At 54.0% G+C, this 16,765-nt stretch overlaps 1 protein-coding gene across 1 annotated transcript in view; it reads right to left on the bottom strand.

Annotated features, from left to right (window-relative positions):
• LOC105813375 (glutamate receptor ionotropic, delta-1) overlaps positions 1–12,446 on the bottom strand; it is a 547,286-nt gene extending 534,840 nt beyond the window's left edge. Inside the window, exon 1 of the mRNA XM_012648023.1 lies at positions 12,166–12,446. Within this exon, the coding sequence (XP_012503477.1) occupies positions 12,166–12,439 (274 nt within the window). The 5' untranslated portion in view covers positions 12,440–12,446. The remainder of the gene's footprint in view (positions 1–12,165) is intronic.
• Positions 12,447–16,765: the final 4,319 nt, after the last annotated feature.

The raw sequence follows: 16,765 nt of genomic DNA on the forward strand, positions 1-16,765 counted from the left end.
AAAAAAATAGAAGTGGAAATTTCCCAGAGCACAGACAGATTCCAGTGCATGGGATGAGGGCCAAGAGGTGACATTCACATCTGCGTTTGTGGCAATTCCACGGAGCCATGAGAGTCTCCAGCAACAAAAGCCTGAAAACCCCACGCCGAGGGTGCAGCCTCCCAGAGCCCAAGTCCCCGGGCCTGAGGCTCTGCTGTGCGCATGTCCCTGTGAGAACGGCTCGTGTGCCGGGCCAGAGGGTGGGTGCCAGGCGAGCCCTGGAGGAGGATGGGAGGCAGGGAGAACAGAAGATAGGGCCGGGCCACCCAAAAATACCTCCGGTCCCCAAAGCCTCATCCAGCTCCAGCATCTCCGGATTCGGGGCCCTTAGGACGCTGCCCCACCCCGCCCCCCGCCACCCTCGTCGCCCAGGGCACTGCGCCTGCAGCACACTCACCTGTAGCTCAGGCAGCCAGGACAGTGAGGGCTTGAGATCTAGACGGCCACTTGCAGCTGGAGCCCCGCCCCAGCCCGCTCCCTGCGAGTGATGGCAGATGCTCACCTTGCCGAGTTACTCTAAGCCTGAGAAAAGGACTGTGGCTTTGCCGGGCACAACAGAACCGCACAATGACTGTTTCATCCCCTTCCTTTGGGAGAAGCAAGGCAGGGCACATCCTTCTCTCTATATTAGCAAAGCTCAGCACCTTTAGCAAGGCTGCAGGCCCAGGGAGACCATGCCGGGAGGACCCCTAGTTCGTAATGACTCGTGATGACTATACAGCCGAAGATGCTTGCGTGTGGGCCAGAGCCAAGGACCCTGCCTGCCACAGCGACCCAGGGAATCCCTGGGGGATGCAGGCAGCCCCTCCCAGCTCAGACACTTGGAAAGTTCCTTCGAATTTTGAGTCCAGTTCTAGGTACCACCTCCCCCTTAGGCCTGGTCATGCGACCTCTTCAGCCCGTCCCCAGCCCCAGACATGTCAGCAACTCCTCCGGAGACCTCAGGGTCCCTCCTCTCTGAACTCTGGTCAGCTTGGCTCCATCCCACCAGAGAGGCGTGGTCCCTTGGGGCAGGACACCCCGCAGGGACTATCCCACCTCCCTCCATGCTCATTCCCCCCAAGCTGCAGGGGACTCAATTCCCCAGTCGTTTCTCATAAGAGCTGCTGCAGACCTAGGAGAGCCCGTGCTACATCTCATCTGGTTCTCTGGTTTTGGGATTTTGTCCCTGACTTTCTGCCTAATCCCACTTCTCAGCAACATGGCACCCAAGAATTTCTCTTCCTCCAAGTCACTGAAACGAGCAGGGGCCAGAACAGGGTCTGTTCTCCTCCAAACACCTCCCCTCCTCCTGTCCTATTTCGGTAACTGGCATCTCACCACCATCCTCTAGCTTCCCAATTTGACAACACAGATTCCCCTTCAGCCCAGCAGCTCTGCTTTCCAGCAATCCGCCCCAGGGAAGTACTCAGATCCACGCTCCAAGAGGTATATTCCAGGGCGTGCACCGAACACTGTGTAACAGCGAAGAACTAGAAACCACTCAAGTCGGGAAACAGGTAAATAAAGCCCACAGGCATCCACCCACGAACGTCGTGCAGCAGGTAAAGATAACAAGGCAGAACCAAGCAGGCTGACATGGAGAGAAAGCTCCAAAGCCCACCCAGTAAAAAGCACATCACAACATAATACGCGAGGCATGGTCCCAGTCCTGCTTCTGAAAAGCACTGCGCTTGGCAACGGGACCATCCGTGTGTATCGTGGCACACCGAGGAGAGAGGAAGGTGGGGGGGGGGTTAGGGAGAAGAGGGGCTCTTACTGTAAATGTCTATGTTGTTTTAATTTTTTCAACAGCAGGATAGTCATGTATTACTTGCATATACCATAAAAATAATTTCAAAGCAAAAATCACAAAGCAAAGAAAGCAGAGTGGGCTACCTTTCCACATTTTCCCACTGCCCTTAGAACACAAGGCAGCCCCTCTGCCCTTTCTGGAACCCTCTCCCTTGCCCTCCCCTCTGCTCAGCCCACCTTCACCCCATCAGGACTCCACTTGGCCGCCAGTGCTCACGAGGGCCCTCTCAGGCCCCTCCACGGCTCCCGTGGGGGACACTGCACAGCGCAGCCCCCAGCGCACCCTCATCTGGCTGTGACGGTCACTGCCGAGTCAAAAGACAGCGTGCCCAGGCTCACGTGGAGCCTCCTGCCCCGGCCGGGCAGCCGGCAGCAGGCAAGCACCCACAGCCACCCGCTCAGGTGGGCTGGCGGAGAACTCCCAGCAAAGAACTGGATACACAGCGGCCTGCAGAGGGGACAAAATGCTACATGCGTGGAAAATGCTGTCTAGGCACGACCCTCACCTCTGGTTCTAAATGGCCTTGCCACCACTCCCAGGGCCTCCAGTGGGAAATACGGGTGGGGAGATGCCACCCAAATCCAAACCATCAGGCTTCACGCAGGGGAGAACTAGCCACAGAACGCACGGGCAATTTCGCCCTTTTAACATTCCAGAGCAAGGCAGCCAAAGAGGACAGGTTTCCTTTCTTGGGCGCTCTTGCCGGACAGGAGGGAGTTCGCACAGTGGGACGAGCCTGGGTGTCACAGCACAGGCCTCACATCAGAACAGGGAAACCCTGCCATGGACACGCCTGAGTCTACACGACGCCTTCCATCCTCGCCCCGAAACCTCCCCCTCAAACACGCCGGGCTACTCGCACGCTGGCGTCGTACCCACGGGGCTCCTCTAGCCGCTCACGCCCTCCTGCTCCCGGCTGTCATTCAAAACCCCCCGCCTCCGGGGACAGAGTTGGGGCTCCAGGCCTCCCAGGACTTAGCTCAATCGCAAGCAGTCCTGGGCGCAGAGGAGCAAGAGAAATGGGAAATGGTCTCGGACCGCAGGGAGTGCAGTCGCTCTCAAATCCATCATTTCGTTTCACCCCTTTTCAGCCTCGCGAGAACCCTCTGAGTCAGGCGTTTTTATCATCCCCACTACCAAAATGGAAAAACAAAGGATCGGAAAGAGCTGTCAGTGTGCCCGGAAGCACGTCAGAAAACGACAGAGTCGGGCATGGAACCAAGGGCTCCGACAGAAGCCAGGCTCCCCTCCCAACCCGGTGGCAGCGCTGCGCCGTAACGTGTAGCCCACGTCCACTCTCGCACGAAGCTGCGGGAAGAACTTTCTCAAGGGCTGGGTGCGTCTAAACTACCACCAAGCCCTGACCTCTGGTTACACAGGTACACCCCACACGCTTGCCGAGGAGGAAGGTGTAGACGGAAACACTGCAGGCTGAACAAGCCAGTCCTCTGCTGGAAACCGAGGCGGCCTCTGCCTGCATACATCCTCCCGCTGCGCAGAAAGCACGTGTCACTGTAGTCACTAGAAATCGCAAATAAAGCAACAACCGCTTCCTGGGAGAATAACCGGGCAAAGAAACATCCAAAGACCAAGTCGTTCATTCACTCGTCAAATATTCAAAGAGCACTGACTAGGTTTTCGGCGCAGTTCTAAATGCTGGAGATCCAACATCATCCAGCAAAGCAAAGGGAACTGCCTGTCTGCATGGAACTCACACTCTGGTTGAGGAAAGACAGACATCAAACATCGAGTAAGTGCACCGTGGTGGAACTCATATAAAAGGAAAAAAACTGAGTAAATAGGAATAAATTCAATGGAAAAAAAATAAAGCAAAAAGGGGGAAAGGGGCGCCAAGAAGAAACTGAGTTCCATTTTTAAGCGACATGGTAAAGGAGGGCCTCCCGAGACGGGCGGAATTGAAACAAAGCCCCCCAGGTGAGGAAAGAGCTTGTAGACATCGGCAGGAAGAGCATTCCAGGCAGGGGGAACAGCCAGCACGACAGCTCTGAGGCAGGACTGTGCCCAGCATGCTCACAGAGCAGCAAGGAGCTGGAGGGGCGAGAACGGGTGGAGGAGGGTCCCGTTTGGACCGATGGTCCTTCCAGAAGTTTGGAGCCACATCTCGTTGGTACCCATCCTGGAATTCTGGTATTTAACAACACAACCTCTTCCCTGTTCCCTCCGTGCGTAGGGCCAAGGAGACCTGGGGAGGAGGGTCTGGCAGGAGGAAGATGTCAACAGGAGCCCACCCCCATCCTGCAAGGGCACTGCAGCGTGTGGCGGGAAGAGGAAAGCACGGCGGGTCTGGCCAAGTCCTCGCTCCCGCGACACCCGCAGGACCCAGCGGCTCGAAGGGGCAGGCGTGGGAGCTGGCGTCTCCGCACGTCTCTGGAATCTGATGCAGGGCGAGGGAACTTCAGCATTAATGAACCTTAATCTTCCAGCACACGCTACAATTAACGCGCCCCGAAGTACACTTACTTTGTAATTAGACTGAAGAACAAAACCCAAAACACTCGTCCACATAAAGTTATTGTCAAACTTCTTCCGTAGGTTTCCTAGCAATTAAACTCATTTACTCATTTCATCTGGAAAAAGTATTTATTACTTCAATTTAAACTAATGCCATAATGACACGAAGTGGGTGATTAGTGAGATCAGTCGCCTGGCCTGCTTTGCCAGGGGCTGGGAAGGAGGTGTCGTCAGCAAGGAGCGTTGATTGAAATAACACTTGTCCAATAATTCTCTTTCTTCCAGGGGAGTTTACTTCCAGAAGACTCTGGGGGTGAGGTCCAACAGCTGACAGAGATTTGCTATGAAAACCAGTCAGGCTGTCCAGGTTAGAAGGGCTCACCAGGGCCACCTGTGACTGTGTGGGGAGGACTCAGGGAGCCCCAGGCAGGTCAACCCCCCCACAGGGCATGGAGTGGACCGCAGGTGAAAGGGCTGACCCCCAGCAATCTCCGCTTCCCCAAGCACCAAGAACACACCCACAACACAGATGTATTCTGGGCTGCTGAACAAGCCGGGACTGAGATCCCTCGGGAGGCCAAGAAAGAATGAGCTGCCACTGGGCACAGTTCCTGAGCAGCAGGTCTTACTGAGTACTTGGCAAGTGCCAGGTACTGGGCTACACCCTTCACGCGTATTAACTCATTTAATCCAGACATTGACCACATTGGGCAAGGATGATTATCTTATCCCAATTTTACAAATGAGGAGACTGTTGCACAGAGAGGTTGAGTGACTTGCCCAATGTCACACAGCTGTGGAGCTGTGATTCAACCCAAGAAGACAGCTCCAGAGCCCATGCCCCTAAGTACCAAGCTCAGGGGTTATCCTGAGCTAAGGGTTGGAGGGGAAAACAGCCAAACCTCTTGCCCCAAGACTCTACCAAGGCTCCCTAGTACCTGCACCCACCACTGTGAGGAAAGAATGCTGGTTCCTGCCGCTCCTGGTCCCCACACGTGGTCTGCTGTGATCGGATGGACCACTTACCACGTGTCGGGCACTCTGCTGGGTGCTTTACCTTTATAGCACAGAAATTATCCTCCCAGTTCCATGGAGGAGGAAGCTGAAGCTCAGAGAAGTCACCATGGGCAGTAAGTAGGAGGGAGAGAGGGGTGGCAATCATGCTTGCCTTCTTATTCGCTTACTTATTTTTTGCACTTGATACAAAACTCAAAAGGCACACGAAATTACGCAGTGAAAAATAAATCTCCCACCCCTGACCCAAGCCACTAGGCTTCCCTCCCTAAACCGAATTTCCCCATAGTGAGCGTGCGTGTCCTCTCAGATACACATGCACGAGCTGGCTTCTGCACACAGCCACACCCGCACCACGGTCTCACTTTGCTATCGCCAGCAACGGCACCGTGTTTTGGAACTGCGGCCTCTTAGTACATGAAGAACTACCATTTTCTATTAAATGCACGTATCATATTTAACCAATCTGCTGAAGGTGGACATTTAGGTTGTTGTAAATTTCTGCTGTTACCAACGATGTCACAGTAAGTTGTAAGATACATTAGGAAAAGACTTTACCCGTGGGATGTTTGCTCCCCACAGCTTTGTCACGAGGCCAGGAGCAGAGCTGCGGACCCGGGCTTTGGGAATCAACCCTGGCCAGCGCCCCACTCACCAGCCATGACCTAGAGCAAACCCCTTACTTCTCTGAGCCTCCGTTTCCTCCTGCGTAACGCAGGGACCGTACAAGCCCACTACACAGAGTTGCTGTTGGGATGACATGAGTAGGGCGGCTAATGCTCTCGTGTGGTGCCCAGCACCAAGCCAGGCTAGAGAGACGACAGCTGTCACTCGCTGGCACAAGGCCTGGGTCGTCTGAGAAGTTCAGACCCTGCCTCTGGCTCGGACTCTGGGCCTGTGGTTTGTCCTCGGTCAGATCACGGCTCCTGTGCATGTATTAGTTTCTTCTCTCTTGTTTGCAGCCAGTGAGTCCAGACAGGAAGTGGTGAAAGAGCCAGAGCCTTCCGGACACGAAGACCTCGTCTCCTCTGTCTGCCCTCGATCACTGGACCGAGCATGGAGAACAGACCCAAGGGCACCACCCGCGGTGGCAAGGTATGGCTCTCAGGACCTGTGGGGATTCTGAGCTTGTCCGTGAGGCCTCTAAAGCCTGCTCCGACCCATCTCTCCAGCATCATCCCCGGCCACTGCCCATAATTCAGCCATATGATCTTTCTCCTCTCCTCTGCCCCTAGGCCTTCCCTCTGGGAAGAGGGAAGCAAGCTCTGCCCTCTGCTTGGAACACTCCTCCCATGCCCCTCAGTGCCCCTTGCTTGTCTAACTCCTGCTCGTCCTTTATGCACCCTCTTAAACATCACCTCCTCCAGGAAGCTCTCCCTATATCCTGACACGGACTGTGCTCAGTCAGCATGAGCCTTCTTCAGTTACCATCAAGAACAAGATGGGCCCGAGGACCACAGCAGGGCAGAGCAGTGTCAGGGTGGGAGGAAGGTCAGGCCACGCTGCAGGGAGAGGTAGGCTCGCAGCAGGGCCCAGGCACAGCTGAGGCCAGGGTCTAGCTGTGGACGCCCAGCCAGGTGGATGACATCTGTTCCTCATGCAGAGAGGGAGGTTTCAGCAGGAAAATATCTTTATAGCATTTGGATAAGGAAGGACTTCTTAAATAAGACAAGCAAAAGAGCGAACCATAAAACAGATGAATACATTTGACAACGATACAATAAAGAACTTCTGTTCATTAAGACAAGCAATTAGCTGAAAGAAGATATTTGCCACACTTAACTTACAAAAGAAAAGGCTCAAATTTAAAATGGGCAAAAAAATAACAATTACAAACAGGTGTTTGATAGAAGAAAAAACAAAAATAGCCCATAAAGACATGAAAAGGTGCTCCATCTCCTCTATCATCAAGAAAACGTAAATTAAAATCACAGTAGGATACCATTTTACACGAGAAACTTAAAAGTAAAAGCAATACAAAGTGCTGGTGGGGCTGGGGGACGGGGAGAACTCTCCTGTGTTGCAGATGGTAGGGTGAATAGGTAGGAATGCTCGGGAAGACAATTTGGTCTAACCCAACAAAGTGAGATGTGCATCTACCCAAGAGCCCGGAATTCTGCTCCTCAGAATAGACCCTCAAAAACTCTTGCACACAAACACCAATAAACAAATATGAGAATGTTCTTATCTGCATTATCTGTAATAGCAAAAACCCGGAAACAAACCAAATGTCCATTGACAATAAAATGAATAAATAAATCACGGCATACTATACAGTAATAAAAATGATTAATATACCCACCCGCATCCCAAAAACCTCATATTGAGTGAAAAAAGCAATCACAGAAGCATACAGAAGTGTTATTCCACATATATAAGATTCACAAAAAAAAAAGCAACTACTCATTGTGTATTTTAGAATCTAAAATGATAAAACTTGAATGATAAAACCCTCAAGGAAAGCAAGGGACTGGTTAGCACACAGGACAGTGGTTACATTCCCTGTCAGGAAGGACAAAATCAGGGTGAAGCACACAAGGGTGCCCTCATATTTTTTAAACTGATTCTGGGTTCGTGAGCATTCACTTTATTATTATTCTCTTTATTGGATATACACATTGTAACCACGTATAACTTTCAAGTTTTTAAAAAATAATTTTAAAACTAGAACAAATAGACAGCTGTCACTCATACAGAGCCCTGACACTTTGTTTCTGCAGAATCCCAGCTCCCAACCCATTCCAGGCCTGCGAGCTGGCCCAGAGGCCAAGAGGGGTCCACCACACCCCGGAGATGCTGGGGAGGGAAGAGCGCCCAGGCCCCGGCTTCCAATCCCAGCCCTGTGCAACACGAGCCAAGCTACTTCACCCATCTGTGTCTTCGCCTAAAATGAGTGCCTAGCAAAATGCATGGCACACGGGAGGGACTCAGTGAGTATCTGCTGAATGAATGAGTCAAAGATATCTGAGATCCCATCATAATTACAGCCCTGATCCAAATGTATTCAGTAGAGGGAAATCGTGGCTACAGCTACCAGCACCGCCACCCCCCGCCACACACACACACACACACATGCACACACACATATGAATATCCCAGCATTTGAAGTGGCAAGTCAGAAAGTTCTCCGTTCTGTTTGATCCAAACTTTTGGTATTTTAATCTTACAAATTTTCTCTCCAAAAATGTCAGCTTCTCTTTCATTTCCTTTCGCTGTCACAACAAGCATACAAGTATTTTCAATGGAATTTTACCAAATGGCACATCTCACATTTTGCAAACCACACACATACCAACTCCTCTCTCACCCGTCTGCCAAATTCTGTCTCTGGTCTCCACCTCCCGACCTGAATGCACAGTGCTCAGCCTCCACCCGGGGCAGGGCCCTCCTGGGTTCAAAAAGAAGCCGATGGGCAAATGAGGAAGCATCAGGCCTCGCCCTGCAAAGGCGGGAGCCTACGTACCACGTTCACTAAAGTGACTGAGGGCAACAGCCTAGGGCCTGCCAAGTCCCTTCCAAACCACCCCTCCCTCCTTCTCGGCATCAGGAGAGAAAAGCTAGAGCCTAGCAAGCCCCAAATTACAGAAATAGGATGATGCCTGGTCTAAATGCATGGGTCTGAAAGTCAAAAAGAACTTCCCTCAGCCTCATCTTCCTCCTCTCTAAAACACAGCGATAATCCCCCCTCAGAGTGTTGTCGGGTGGCTAGCACGAAATAATGTGTGTGAAGATACTTGCAGATCAGCACCGAAGAGTCGCTGTGTCCCTAAACCACTTCTGTTTGACTTTGGAAGAAACGAAACAGTCCTTACACTCAATTTCCTTTTTAATTGGGCTCATCTGCAGCCAGTGCTGCGGTGAGTGGGGTGGAGGAGGGGCCCGGAGGAGGTCTGCAGGCACGGTCCGTCTCGGCCGTACGGGCAATGTAAATTCACCCCCGAGTGCCACTGGGACAGGCCTCTGCCAGCATGCTAAGGGAGCAGCCACCCCCACATTCCAGGGCCAGATGTACTGCATCGAACGGCAAGTAGGCTGCAACTGCCTCGGCTCATCTAACACGAGGCGTGTTGGAAAGCAGGCCAGAGGCTGGGCTGTGCAAGAGGGGAAAAACCGGGACAAGCAGTGGCGTTGGGGTAGCTAAAGTTTTACAGAGAATGTGTAGGGGCAGAAACCCAGCCTCAAATGTTGTCAAGTCAGGAGGCCGATGACCAGGGCAGGCAAAGGCAGGAGGTCCTGCACAATCCAATAAAAGAGCTCTCTGGCCTCCAGAAAGCTAGCAGCCAAATGGGTCAGCACCCTGGACAGCACTGCGGGCGCCCAGGCTCTGCCAGTCTCCCGACTGCGGATGGCAGCTCCAAGGTGCCCTGCTCACCTCCAGCTCCCGGGTCAGGATCCACCAAGATCTCCGACAGGCTCCCACTTCCGCCATGGAAGCCTCCCGGAGTGACCACGGTGCCTTCTCTTGCTGAGCCCACGTACAGCCTCAGAATCCTTCCCACACAGCACCTAGGGAAGCCTCACCAACCACCCACAGTGGCCCACCAGATGAAAGCTACTGGTCCCCTGCACCCTTCTGGAATTACTGAAAAAAGGCAGTCTGATTAGAAACTAACTTCAACCCCACCCAACGTAGCAAAGGTGCCCGTGTCAGAAAAGAGGGGCACACCTTTTGGTCTGGTTGGAGGTTCTGAGTAAGAGAGAAGAATGGCGGGGGAGGCTATCTGCAGAACGAAATGTCTGTCTCCCAGCCCAACTCGGACTCAGAGGTCGGGCTATCAGGTACCCCTGTCTTTCTCCCCGTTTCTCCTTCGTCTTGTGCGAAATGGTTTGAAAACTCCATGTCATGCATGTTCGTTCACACCGTGACTGTTTCTTGAGGGGCCACTGTGTGCAGCAGGGAAAAGCACAGAGCCCCTTTCCTGGAGCTTGCCGCCTGGCCTGGGAGTCCAGTGCTCGTTGGGAACCAGCCCTCGTGAGTGTCGAGACAAGCCGAGTGCAGGTGAGGGCAGAAGTGTGTGTGTGTGTGTGAGAGGGTGTAACCATGTTGCCAGCTCTGCAGGGCAGGTGGGGTTCAGGGACGACTTTCTTTGAGCAATCGCTTCTTGAGCAGAGTAGGAGCAGGGGGTGCGATGAAAACACAGGGTTTGGGCAAGTGTCACCAGGCCTCATGCATCTGCAGGAATCACAGGAGCCCAGACGGGGTGGGCATGCTGGAGAGCGGATCATCTACCCTCCCAGTGGCCGAGGCTCCCACCAAGGCCCCTCCCAGGCCCTGGGGAGAACTACGTCTGTAGGCCAGAGCAAAAGGGGAGAAGTGGGGTGGGAATGGCCTGGGCACACTGGACCACAGTATCCCCAGCCCTGGACACATCCACCCCTCCCCACAGGGCCCAGCCTCAAAGCAGACCGGACTTTGGGGCTGAGCCTGCAGCCCAGCGGGTTCTCAGAGGAAGGCCTGGCCCCTAAGAGATGCCTGTGCACACCTCAGGGCTGTTACAAGGTCTCCAACTCCTCCCCAAGGGCCAGGACCAAGCAGGGGTGGGAGGGTCGGAGGGTGAGGCCAGGTCCTGGACAGAGTCCAGTTTCAGGTCTCCAGAGCCTCGGGCCACCCTTGTCCCCATCACCGCCTCATCATTATTTCAGCACTGTGACTGTTTGCTCTTTCAATTCTTCCTGGAAGACTCCAAATAGCATATTTGCTCAAGAGCTGAGGACAACATTCCGGTCTTAGAGCAGCAGAGTATTTAGGCAAATGCAAACATATGCTGATTTCTTTTCTTAGTTACATTCTTGGCAAAGGAATTATTTCACCAAGAGACAAAAATGGAACTTTCGAAGGTCCTCCCATTCCATCCCTGCCCTGGCCACGGGGCTGCCAACCCTCACGAGTGCCCACGCCCTCTAACACATGCTGGGGGGGGGGGGCCAGTCCTTGTGAGGGTGCGTCCGCATCCCGACCGGCGGTCCCGGGAGCCCACGCATGCAATAACACTGCACAGGGGCAGACCTGCACGGCAGTGCGGTCCATGGGAACAGATGACACATGGACAGGGTGTGCTCCGCATCAATCCCGGCTGTGACACCGCACTGCAGTCACACAGGGTGTCACCTCTGGGGAGCCTGGGCACGCAGGGTCTCCCCTGTATTGTTTCTTATGATTGTGTGTGAGTCTACATTTTCTCAGAATGCTTTTTAAATTATTTTTTAAAAAACACAAAACACGGACACCATTTCATCTCAGGACTGGGTCTGTTTTTACAGAACAGCCATAAGAAAACCTGAAGCCATTTCTCCAAAGCCCATTTTTGAGGTTTCCTAACAAGCAAATTATGATTTTCTTCTTAGGAGATGTCTTCAAAGAGGCCATGCCCGGCCATGCCCAGCATCCCCAGACCGACTCTCCCTCCCCCTGACCTTTGCCCACCCTGCGACCCTGAAGCCGAGGGCAGATCAGGCAGATGGGGCCAGGGCAGAGAAGGTCGGTGACCGTCCAGGGTGAAGGGCAGCCGCCAGAGCGGAGGCCTCCGGGAGGGCCGTGCTGGCCGGCCTCCACCGCCGCCGGCATTGCACCCTTTGGATCCCTGCCAGCAGTTTATTAATATTTTATCGAAACCTCCACGATGATTCAAACTTCAGCTGTCATGATAAGGTGTGGTTGCTAGGCAACTTTAGCGCCTATCTGTGGATCTGTTCTGCAGCTTCCCCCGCTCCTGAAGCTCAGGTTGGGCCCTACCACCCCGAGGCCCACTCAGCTCAGACCACCTGCCGCCTGCCATGGCCCCAGCCACTCTTGGGCCTCCCCACACCTGGCCTGTCCCTGCACCTCCGCCCGCCCACCCACTCACCGTACTCGCTGTCGTAGAACATGACGAACTTCTGCCAGCGGAGCTCTGTCACCAGCCTGAGCATGACGTCGTTGAGGCGGACTGGCGGTCTCGAGGCCAGTGTGTAGGCCTCGCCATCGGGGCTAGGGTTCAGGTGGCAGGCGGTGCGCGGTGACCCCCCCGGGTTGCGCTGGACAAAGAGGTGGGGGATGTGCATGGCGTCCGTGAGGGACTGCAGGGCGTTGGCGGATGCACAGCCGGTGGACGTGACCAAGGCCAAAATCCCCTGGGTCATGAGGTCACAGGCTGGAAGAGAGGGGAGAGAGAGAGACGGGTCAGCATCGGGCGGTGCCGCGCCAGCTTCCACTCGCATGGCCCACGCCCAGGAGCTCACGCTGGTGCCACCTGAAACCCCCCACCCCCAGGGAAGCTGCCTCCCTTCAGGGACCAAAAACCCACCCCAGGCGAGGCCAGCTGCTCTCACGGGCACAGTCTCACTGATACTCTTGGTGAAAATGCAGCCTAGACATTTCTGTGCCCATTTAACAGATGACAAAATGGAGGTCGGAAGGGGCAAAATCATTTGCCCTAGGATACTCCAGGAGGGATGGCAAAACGAAGATCCATCCCAAGTCTGCCTGCCCCACCCCCCAGCAGAGCTGCGAAATTAGCCATCCCGTTTCCCACCTGGGACTGTGAGCCCTTTAAGGGCCAAAAACGTGTTGTGCTGATCTGTGTCCCCAATGGCCTAGCCGGGGATGGAGAATATACCTCGTGCTCTACGGTAGTTGGCCGAACCGAACTGATTGGGGATGAAGGGACCGAATGACACCAGAAAGTCAGGGAGACACTTACCCCAGAGGACACAGGTTGTAGGCAAAAAAAAAAAAAAAGGGCAGAAACCCTAGGTCTTCCGGCCAAGTCCACATGATTCACATCATAGAAATTCCGGGTCAAACCCCAGATGAGGCAGCTGTCCCAGAAGCCCAGGATTATTGAAAAGCCATTGACAGTAACAGAGGAGGACGCTCCCACAGCTCGAGGTCACCTCGGTGCAGAGAGGAACACGACAAAGGCGCGCGGCTGTGTGCAGGGCTGACGCGCTCAGGGCTCACCTTTGGAAGCCCTCCCGTAACCACGAGGGGCGCCCCTTTTAGCCACCGGCCCACGCCTTCTGGGGGCATCATGCCGATTAATAGAAAGTTGCCCCTCCCAACGCCGCAACCCACTGCACCAGTTTGGAGGCAAACATTTCTTACTAATGGCTTCTGCGATGGCAGGAATGTGGGGAAGCAGATGCAGTTTCAAAACACAGCCTGTGAATGGCAGCCGGCCATCTGCTGCGCACGGCAGACTTCGAACAACTTTGACAACGCAGTCCTTTCCGCCAGAGCCCCTGCGCTTACGGAACGGAACGGAACGCCTCGGGCCCAGGAGAAGGGGAGAAGAATGGGGCAACCAACCCCAAGGAGTAAGGCAGGGGGGAGGCTGAGGGAGGTGCGGGAAGGGGAGGCCCCGCACTCTGCGGCCCGAAAGGCCGCTGCTCCCCACGCGAGGGCGCTCACCTTGCGCTGTCGCCAGCATTAGTGGGACAGTAACTCACACACCACAGTCCTCCCTGCTGAACCCTCGGCCTCCAAACACAAGGCCAGGGGCAGGGGTGGTCAAACGAGGGACAACGAAGTCTCTCTTGGGAATCTCACAGCCCCCCAGACGCTCTGCACACCCCCCACCCAGGACGAACAAGGCCGAGTTCCCTCCGAAGCAGAAATCCAGCTGTGTCGCGCCCTGTTTGAAGCCCTGCAGTCCCTCCCGCGATCCTTGGAGATGAGGTCACACTCCTCATGGTGGTCTTGCAGGCTCCCAGGCCTGCAGCCTCGCTCCTCACCACAACCTGCTGCTGTGCTCCGGCCAGCTGCCCAGCCGGCCCCTCCGACTCCCCCTCTTCACCTTTCACGCTCACGCGTGCTTCAGGACGCAGACTCCACGTCCCCAGGCCGGCTTGGGACCCTCGTGGTGTGACGCCCCTTCACCGAACTTCCCCTGTCACGGCACCACATGCTGCCTGGTAACCGTCTGGCTCCCCCACTGGCCCCAAAGCTGCGGGAGGACGAGGGTCCCTCCCCAGACACATGCCAAGCCCTGCGCATGGCAGGCGGTAAAGACTCATGCAGGGAGATCACGGGCCTTGACATTTCCGTGCCCCTGATCAATAATCCCTCTCTGGGCACCTGTCCAAACCAGGGGAACAGCACTAGATCCAAAATCATTCAGAAGACACTTATCCATACTCTTGGAATATTGCTAATGACCTAAAAGATGCAAATTGGCGCGTGGTTATAAAAGTGCTCCGTTTGCTGAACACACAAGCAGCCCTAAAACTATTCATGAAGATACTACAGCAACTCAGAAAAGTGCTTGTCATAAAAAGGTATGTGAAAATAATACAAAATTGTACACATTTTATGATATCAATTAAATAAAACATCAACATACATAAAAGGAAGACCAGAAGAAAGTATTGCACTTTTGTGCAATACTTTTGTGCAATGTTAAAAGTGACTGCAATTTAGAAGAAGCCTAGAAATGATTTTCTTTCTTTTCTGTATTTGCCAAAATTTTGTGACATGAACAGATAATTCCTTTAGAAAAAGAAAATAATCCTGTAAAAATGGATAAGTAAGAAAGCTACGAAGGAGGAGGGACTATTGTGCAAGAATTTCCTATGTGTCAAATTCTCTGTCCCTTATATACGTGAATTCACATCACTCTCAGGACATCTATGTAGGGATCACTGCGTCCATTTTCCAGAAAATGAGACGGGAGGCCACACAACGAGCGTTGTCACACACATGAGAAAAGTGCTTCTGAGAGGTGGCCCAGTGAGAAAACCAGGGCACAAAATTATATGCTCACCGTGATCACGGCTAGATAGAAAGCACACTTATACAAAAGGCAGGAGAAAACGCCAAAAACTAAGGTGCTATGACGACGAATGGATTTTTTTCTTTCTTTTCTTGTGCGTGCTCTCTTCAATGCCAACACGTTGCATTCACAGTTTTTAAAAGAATCTTAGAAAATAAACTGCACATCGCTCAGGCACGAGTTGCCCAGGAGCCCCCGCCCTTGATTGTGGAGGGATGGTCCCATCCCAGGACACGCAAGGCACAGCCCTCCCTGTAGGCGTCAGTCACACCTGGCTCTTGTTGCCCCACCTGCCCGGCTCCCTCCCAAGTCATCACCTGAATTATAATGGTAAGTCCCGTCCCCACTCCATATACACCAGGTTCTGAAGTTGCAGAACCTCTCTAAGCCTCCGTTTCCCCATCTGGGCACACATGCCACTGTGCACCGCAGAGTGGCTCCTGCCCGCCTGTAGGTTTCGCACATATGCTCAGCACCCCCACAACACGAAAGCCCCTGCCCTGAGCATGGTGGCAGGCAGAGCAGGATGACCACAGGTCCCACCTCTGAGGAGCTTAGGGCCCACAGAGCAGACAGACGCCACGATTCAGCCTGAGCAAAGAGAGGAAGCTGCCTGGGGCACACCGGAGGGTGAGCTCACGTGGGGTTAGCCTCAGTGGAAGGAAAGGGCTTTGACCCCTTTCAGGGTCCCCCACAGGGAGAGCAGCATAAAGGACAAAGTAACAATGGCACGGGACCAGGCAGCTCCCTCACCAGGGGCAGCAGAAAGAGCGTTAGAATCCCACAGACCCAAGTTCCAGTCTTGGCTCCTCTGGTCAGTGGCAGTGTGGTCATGGACACCCCATTTCTTAGCCTCTGTTTTCCATTAAGCAGAGAGAAGACTCTGTACCAGCAGAGCCTGTGGGCACTGACTTAGACGCGGGTAGCAAGTGCCAATACCACGCTGTGCACGAGAAAGATGCTAAACAGATGTCAGTTTCCTGCCCCCTTCCTTGGACATCCCCATCTCACCATCAAAGCCATATCTGGGGTCTTTAGAAGTGTTAGTGGCCACAGCCCCATGCTGCCAGCCCTCCCCCTGGAGGTGGGCAGCGCTGACCCACCCCTCATGCAGCCACCTGCAGCGCATCGGCGGTCGGGCCTCCGTTCCGGGAACGGGAGCGGGGTGGGTAATTAAGGCTGGAAGACTCTCCCAGGCGCTAATGGAGAGGCCCGATGCGAGTCAATTTCCAATCCACTGTGAATGGCCTGCTAATTGGGGCACTGTCGAAATGATGGTTATTTGGAGGCTTCTAACATAAAAATAATAAGATCAAAATACATCGGATCAAAGCCAAATCAGCTATTAGCTTAATCAAGGTTGTGTGAGATGGGACGTTACGCAACTCGTGCCCTGGTTGTGGCGAGAGATGCTGAGCCCCAGTGCAGGGGTCTGTGTCTGGGCCCTGCCACGGCCACGGTGCGGGACTGTGGGCAGGGGCTGGTCCCCTCTGGGCTTCTGGTTGGTTTGGGTTTTTCCCCCGTCAAATAAAGATGATGGCTCCCGCTTCCCAGGGCTGCTGTGCGTGTCCCACGGAAGGTCTCTACACGTGAAGAGCCGTTCGCACTGCCCGGCGCACGGTAGGAAGCTGGAAGTCGTCGCCCTCCAGCTTCATGCTTAGAGGTGTTTTTGCAACTCTCTGGAGGATAACAGCTT

This window comes from Propithecus coquereli, unplaced genomic scaffold, assembly GCF_000956105.1.
Source record: "Propithecus coquereli isolate 6110/MARCELLA unplaced genomic scaffold, Pcoq_1.0 Scaffold109, whole genome shotgun sequence".
Taxonomy (NCBI): domain Eukaryota; kingdom Metazoa; phylum Chordata; class Mammalia; order Primates; family Indriidae; genus Propithecus; species Propithecus coquereli.